Genomic DNA, 7,862 nt, shown 5'->3' on the forward strand with positions numbered 1-7,862 from the left:
TAGTCACGAAGTCATGATTACAATAACGCGAATTTATATTTTGAGATGAAAGTCAAAAACAAAGACTCTTACAAAGGAAATAACCAACATGGGAGAATTTTATGCGATACTATTTAGTTTATAGGATATTATTATTTGCAATATTGTTTGAAAATCTAGCAACTAAAGCTAGATATTTGGTATTGTTATTTAGTACAAATCGTGTGTGGTCATGGTCATGTCGACACTAAACAACCGGTAATAAATCTATAGATTACTAAATAATGCCTTCAGTGCAGAAAATCACCCATTCAATTTCTCTCTTGTTGACTAAGAAGTATACGATAAGTATTTTATAAGTGTCCTGAGTATGGCCCTGGGTAACTTGCTCAATACAGCGGTGGCGGCGAATAAGGAGGCACCTGACTGTTCCAAGGAAAGGCTGGTGGGTATGCGTTCTCTGGCTTTAGATCATGTCTCAGCACAAAAGGTCTTCCGGTATACGGTGAAGGTTAGTACGGCAGAGGCTGGTATGGGCGACCTTGGTAACCGTGGTTCATGTTGAGGGCAAGGTTGTTAATCGATGCCAGTTTGGCTTTTCGTTCGACGTCTTCAGCCTGTTTTCTTTTCTCCTTTATACGTCTGTTTTGCAACCAAGTCTTTACCTGCAACATTAGAGATATCACAAATGGAAGTTTATTTAACATAAAATGCAAAAGGATTGCCGCTAAAGTGACTTCAATTTAGAAAAAAAATCCGTCCGATGTCTGAAATTTGATTACCAGGACACAGGGATATTTTACCATCACTTTCATTAGATTGTTACAAAAACTCATCCTTATACAATCAGGACAAACTCAACAACAATAACGCGAATGTGCAATTTGATTCGCTCGTGTACTTCAAGCACAAGATAACACGATAACACGAACACGACAAAACGAAAAAAAATAGAAATATCGACAAACAGTAGAATGAAATCAAAGATTGCAACGAGCGTGTTTAACTGGATTAAGCACAACTGAGATTGTAGGAACAAATCGATACTTTTTCAGTAGGAGATTTCCTATTAAGTTATAAACGGTACCGAACCATGTGACCAGAACAACGAACAAACCCGGACCACGACGAGCCAAAACTGAACGGATTCAAGCAAAGAAGCCTACCTGTGTTTCGATCATCAGTAGCTTTTCTGCAATTCTTTTTCTGTCTCTGCTTCCCAGTATTTTTGGTGTTCAAGAACTCGCTCTAAGTGCAGCACTTGTTCGAGTGCAAAAGACGAACGAGATTTGGTGGACTTTTGTTTGTGCATTAGTTGCTTATCAGAATCTAAACATCAAAATGAAGGCAAAAATACTCAGTAGTTAGGACGGAAACAATTGTTGTGTAATATCCACACCTGTTAAATGTATTTAACTCTTTGTACTCTTTGAAAAAATCACCCACTAGCCCTCGCGTCGTCCGCACTATCAGTAGGGAGCCTCAGCAACGACATCGGTGACGTCAACGAGAACGTCACAATTTTGCATACTAGTGGCTAGACTTGCCACAAGTCGACCTCACGATAACCCCAGAAGTGATTTTTCGTACGCGAAGTGAATGAGCGAACGATGAAGTCGCGAGAGGTCGACTTGTCTCGCTTGCAAAGTTTTTATTTGCGTCTCGCGCCAAAAGGGCGATGACGTCATTCGCAAGCCCTGAACTTGATGGCGCAATCCGACGAAAACAGTCGAACATGTTTGTTTCTACGAAATCGAAAGAGGAAATTTGTCAACTTTGTGCTAAAGGTATCCGAAACAAAGATGAAATAAAACGAAAGCTTTTTTCAATCTCGAGTCGCCGCTTGGAAAGGAGATCTCCAGTGGTATTTTCTGGACCAACACTTGTGCCGTGATTTGCGCTGATAGAAACGAAACACTAATATATTCGAAAGATTAGCAAGTAAGGGAAAGCTTCGAATCGTCAAGAAAGTCAATTGATTTCACTCAGGAAAGATCGGGTAGGCTTCAGGTGTAGGAGATATACTAGACCGGGATTAAAAGATACATCTTAGTGAAACTTAAGCTTACCATTTTGCGATGCAATGACTCTCGTCGATGAATACACATGCATTTTAAAATTTTTTGTTCCATTCGACAAAAAATGTGTTGATAGTCGTTGAGAATCGCCTCGGGACTTCCAGACACCCGTTTATACTTAAGATTTTAAATGTGTTGTCTCCTAAATAGCGACCGGCTAGAGACCAAATCTTTCGTGAGTGAAATCAGTGGAAGAATTACGAAGACGATAGCATTGCCACCCGCTCCAAGTGAACGACCAAAAGCGTACGGGACTAGTTCAAAGGTCAGACTTTTCCCAGCTCCGGTTGGAGAAGACACAAACAGATCTATGCAAGACAGATATTCTTCAATTATTTTCCTCTGATGGTCGCGTAATTTGGAATATCCGGTAGCCTTAGTAGCATGTTTGAAAATCACGCTTCACTACGTGTGGTAAATTTTGATTCACAACTCTATCCCCTGGGGTCCACGAGGACTACTCTGATTGGCCTAGCTCAGTGACCCGTTTTTGGGTCGCTAAATTGGCGCCAATCAAGTATGAAAAGTCCTTCGTTCCGCGCGTATCTAGACGAAGGACTTTTCGAAAGTCTAACTAGTGGCCTAAGACAATAGCTTTGCACGCTTTGCACGTGCCCGTCGTCAGCAAAACAACGTGAAATGACCAAATTTTGAGGTTTTTGAAGGACGTCAGGATTTAAAGATAAATTTTCATTTTCTCTTCTAAATAAAGCGCTGCTCATAACGTTTTCATTGCTGAGGGACTTCCATACCTTTCGCACATTAAAAAACTTGGAATAATCGTGAAGTGATTACAATAATGAGAATTTATGATTTGAGATGACGTCCTCGTTCGCGTTTCCGTCGTCGGTGCTAATGCTCCCTAATGTCTTCACTTCGCTCAAGTTGATCAAAGGGAGGAGTGCGCTACCCACTGGATGAATAACTAACCAGTCGACAAAAACTATGTGGTTTTGCTGACGGCTAATAGCGAAATCCACTTCAAGAAAAACCAAGGCGTAAAATCAAGAGCTTGCTTGCAGGTTGACAAAAATAAAGCTATTTGCTCTAAACGGGCCGGAAAATTAACTAGCGCGGCAGACCACCCTTCAAAGAAGTGAAACAAAACCCCGCAATGAGCATACCGTTGGAAAAGTCTATTTAAAACGTAAAATCAACAACTTACCTTTGGTGAGTTTTCTAGGTTTCATTTTATTTATTTAAGTTTCTAACTAATTCAATGTGCGTGTTTTTAAAACCCTCATAGGTTCAAGCAATCCGTTTCGTAAAACATTTTGGAAAAATTGAGTTTCGCGAATGTTAAAACAAAGTCGTTAGTATACAGTAAGTGTATAACTTCTACTATTGTGGTATTAGTAAATAAAAACTGCAAGTAATTGCTTTGCGTTTGCCAAGTCAATAATTTTTTAAAATAAGTGTAATTGATTTCAGTCTTTAGAAAACTATCTGCTTGGTGACGAGCGAAAGGACAAGTGAAAAAGTCCTCGGAAGGATTCAAACCTACGGATAAATTAACTGAATAAATGCTTGAAAAAAAATTCGGCGTGAGCGAAATTTGAACCCACGTCCCCCGTTACTAGTTAGGTGTGATAGCCACTACTCCACCAGGACAACCATGCTGGCAATGCAGCTATCGATGAGGTGATTTACGTGGTTAGGGCGTGGACCTCCAAGGAAATTTTCTTTCGAGGTGACAAGGTAGGGGAGTCTTTATCTCTTCTTGAAACCCAACTAAGAATCAAGTTAATGATGCACGACCGTAGTCAACTTAGCGGATGACAAGGCAGAATCCACGAAGGATACAGACTAATTTTATTTGTGTATGAAGAGTATAAGAAAGAAACAGTGACTCCGCACACCCCAAATAGTCATATTTTCAACTGAATAAGTGTTTGAAAGAAAATTTGCCCTGAGCGGGATTTGAACCCACGGCCCCCCGCTACTAGTCGGGTGTGATACCCACTACAACACCAGGACAACCATGCTGGCAACACAGCCATCGAAGAGTTGATTTACGTGGTTAAGGCGTGGGTCTCCCGGGAAATTTCCTTTCAAGGTGACAAGGTAGGAGAGCCTTTAAACTCCTGCGACCTCCGGTCGGATGCTCTACCCGGAATTCATGTAGAGCAAAGGTGGTTTATCTGGGTCCTGAATGGACAATCTGATTTTTTATTCGTTCTTTCGCACGTCGCCAAGAAACTAGTTTTCCAACCTTCCCACGGGCGCATACCTTAACCATTTCATTCCCAAGATCAAAACGTTCATTCTCCTAACTAGTACAAAAGATTTCCTTGTTGAGCAGTCATGCGAATTTGGTGTTATATCAACATCACATCCTTTAAGCTAATAATTATCTTCATTCTCAATACCTGTCTGACTAACATTTCATTAAAATTTTGAGGAGAATTAATGCAGGGTTATAAGGTGGTTTATCGGGTCCTGAAAAGACAGTCTGGTTTTTAACATGTTCTTTCGCACGTCGCCAAGCAACTAGTTTTCCAACATTCCCATGGAGGCATTACACCTTTACCTTTCATTCCCAAGATCAAAACGTCAAAGATCAAAATAGTACAATAGGTTCCTTTGTTGTAGTCATAAGAATTTGGTGTTATATCAAACTCATACCTCTTAAGCTGATAATTAACTTCATTTTCAATACTTGCCTGACTGGAATTGTGAGGAGAATTAACATGCTGATCACTCCTCGTAGTCAAACGGTTAAACTTTTTTGTCATTTTTCTGTTTGTTTTTTAAGAAATTCCAAAAGAATCCGTCTGTGGCGGACTTCAATTGACAAAAGCTTCTTCATTTTTCCTTTTTGATTAATCTTAATGCTATATAAGGAAATGTCATCAGGACAACAGTCATGGCGGCCAGTGCCAGTTCATTGTACCACAAGTGATCGACAATAATTCCTTGTGAGGACAAGTATTGATTGCCATTACTCACGCTGCCAGCCTCGACTCAAAGCCACATTAGTGGGAAATGAGAGGTTATCGCATAGCGCCAACACTACTCCACTCTGATTTATAAATAAAGATATGAACACATAAAAACGTAAATTTCATGACGAATATTTATTTGACCATTTCTCTTGCGGGATTTTTCAGGTCCAAAAAGAGAAACTGTCAAATTGTGCAGATCAACAGAAAAAAAATTATCTATCATAATTCGCAGGAGGGGGGTAGTAGAACGCTGTTATACTCACTGCTCTCTGATGGAGTGGTTTAGAAAACTATGAACACAAATGAACATACAAAGGGAACAATGAACCCTCAACCCAAAACAAAATTGAGCTTTGTCGTATATCGATTCGATGAGATAACGGATTGAAAAGAGCTACATGGTATTTGTAGCCTCCAGTTGACGGTTTTGTCTTTTGGAGGGCGAATGTGTGCGACAAAGCCGCGAGGGGAATGGGGCAGGGGGAGAACATTCTCCTCGCGGCTTCGAAGCCCTTCTTCTCCGAGAAAGACATTGCTGCTTTCTACAGAAGCTATGGACTCTGGAAAAGGGAAAGCTGTGCGCCATGATGTGTGTGGAGCTGGTGCAATCCTAAACCTTTACATTTCACGGCCGGTGCCTTAACCACTCAACTTCGCTAACAATATCGACACCAAATTGCGAATAAAGAAGACATACCAAAGGGTAGAGTTCGCTGGACAATCGAAGTGCATGTTGTGAAGCTCATTGATCTCTAGTATCTAAAAGACAATGGATGAAATAATTACGCCGAGTACCCAAATATGAGAATAGGGAGTTTAACAAACGACGACGGCAACGGCAACGACAACGCCAAAAAGCAGTAATATTATTTGTTAAAACAGGAAAAAAAACCGTGCTGCACGGGCGGCACGCATTTGTACCTTTCTCTCCAGTGCTCGTCTGACAACAACGACAAATTACCAATTTTAAGGTTTTGACGACAACGTGGACAAACAACAATGAATCTTTCCTTCCCTCTGCTTGTTTCGAATCCGTACGTACTATGCAATAAGGTTATAGCCTACTTCGCCCATATTGTACAACATAAGCAAAGATGGAAACGTCATGAAACACTTAGAATAGCTCAAACTAATAGTTTGAAACTTTACAGCGCCACTGCCCTTCTTAGCATTTTTCAAAAACTAGACAACAACTAATAATAACTAAACACTCGTTGTAGCTGATTCAGAGATCGCGACATTCACACACAACATTGAAACTCTGATTATTCCGGCAAGAGCCTCCACGGGCGCACAAGTATAGAAAACCGTATGAACACAAGTGCATTTCGTGATTTATGGGCACGAGTGATGTTTTGAAAGTTCTCAAAATTATACGTCGAGTGCTGCAATTTGAGAACTTTCAAAACAGCAGGAGTTACTCCATCATCGTGTTTCTATAGCAACGTCCGTGTTGCACTCTATAACCTACTTATGCATTCGTCGTTTACCAATCAGAAGCGTGATATTCTGTTGAGAATACTAAAGTTACCTCCATTGCATAGCGGAATATGCTGATATATTTTATCCATGCCAGCCAACTAAGAACAGAGTTTAGATTTATTAAGACACCACCAAATACCTGTTAGAGAACAGAAAATAAAAGAGCTATTTTACGAAACTGATTTTAGTGCGAAAAAAAGTAGGAATAGAAAAAGCCAGCCTGCATAGATGGTTTTGTCCAGGCGCCAGGCAAAATTCTAACGACGAACGGCAAAGCCGAGAGAAGTGGAGAGATTTATTAGTTTTAGTGAGGCTGATTGTCGAATGCGTATATATAAAAAAGTATTCCTTTTTATACAAAAACATATTTCTGAACTTGTGTGGATGAAAATAAATTGCTTCGTTTATTGCTGATATAAAAAAACGAGAATCGTAAAGAAGCAATACGTAGTGTGGATGGGGCTTTCCAATGAGGCGCGGTGGCCTCATGGTTAGTGCCCTCGACTCCGGATCGAGTGGTCCCGGTTCGGGGCCTGGCCGGGGACATTGTGTTGTGTTCTTGGGCAAAACACTTTACTCTTATGATGCCTCTCTCCACCTAGGTGTATAAATGGGTACCGGCGAATTCAATGCTGGGGGTAACCCTGCGATGGACTAGCATCCCATCCAGGGGGGAGTAGAAATACTCCTAGTCGCTTCATGCTACGGAAACTGGAGATAAGCGCCGGCCTGATGGGCCTCCTTGGCTCGTACCCAGACTTTACCTGATTGTCAAACGCGTATATATCAAAAAAGTATTCCTTTTTATACAAAAACATATTTCTGAACTTGTGTGGATGAAAATAAATTGCTTGGTTTATTGCTGATATAAAAAACGATAATGGTAAAGAAGCAATAGGGTGGATGGGGCTTTCCAATGAAAACAATTCGTTTTGAATAACCATAGTTAATGGAGGGGCTGCTTTTGAAACTCGGCAAACATCAAAGGAGCAAACAAAGAAGCCAAGATTTAGGTGGAAAAATCCACGACGGTGCACAATCTTTTGTTTTGCGCTCATACACTATGTATGAATTACGTAAACACGTTTCTATTGGTTAGTTCCTCAGTACGGAGTAAACAACTAGTGTGTTTTGTGCACGGACAAGGCCAAAAAAGAGAACAAAAACCTACAACAAAGAAATTTGGCCGGTTTCATAACTATTCCCCTGTATTAACTATGGTTAAAACTTACTTTAGACATGATGAAAATAAACTTGATTTTACAGGGAGCCGAATTAAAACACAATAAAGAAAATCCCCTAACATTAAAAGCAAAGACGGAGTGAATCAATAAATTGAAAAAAGAAATCACTTACCATCATGAACACATAAGGCAGA

General features: G+C 40.4%; 1 protein-coding gene across 1 annotated transcript in view; it reads right to left on the reverse strand.

Annotated features, from left to right (window-relative positions):
* Positions 1 to 4,862: 4,862 nt before the first annotated feature.
* The window catches only part of LOC138035486 (broad substrate specificity ATP-binding cassette transporter ABCG2-like), a 26,942-nt gene continuing 23,942 nt past the window's right edge, over positions 4,863 to 7,862 (reverse strand). Inside the window, exons 11-14 of the mRNA XM_068882160.1 lie at positions 7,841 to 7,862; positions 6,534 to 6,623; positions 5,700 to 5,761; positions 4,863 to 5,007 (exon numbers count right to left, since the gene is read on the reverse strand). The exon at positions 7,841 to 7,862 is cut by the window's right edge and continues 133 nt beyond it. Coding sequence (XP_068738261.1) covers positions 4,863 to 5,007; positions 5,700 to 5,761; positions 6,534 to 6,623; positions 7,841 to 7,862 — 319 coding nt within the window. The remainder of the gene's footprint in view (positions 5,008 to 5,699; positions 5,762 to 6,533; positions 6,624 to 7,840) is intronic.

The sequence above is a fragment of the Montipora capricornis genome, unplaced genomic scaffold, assembly GCF_036669925.1.
Source record: "Montipora capricornis isolate CH-2021 unplaced genomic scaffold, ASM3666992v2 scaffold_414, whole genome shotgun sequence".
Classification (NCBI taxonomy): domain Eukaryota; kingdom Metazoa; phylum Cnidaria; class Anthozoa; order Scleractinia; family Acroporidae; genus Montipora; species Montipora capricornis.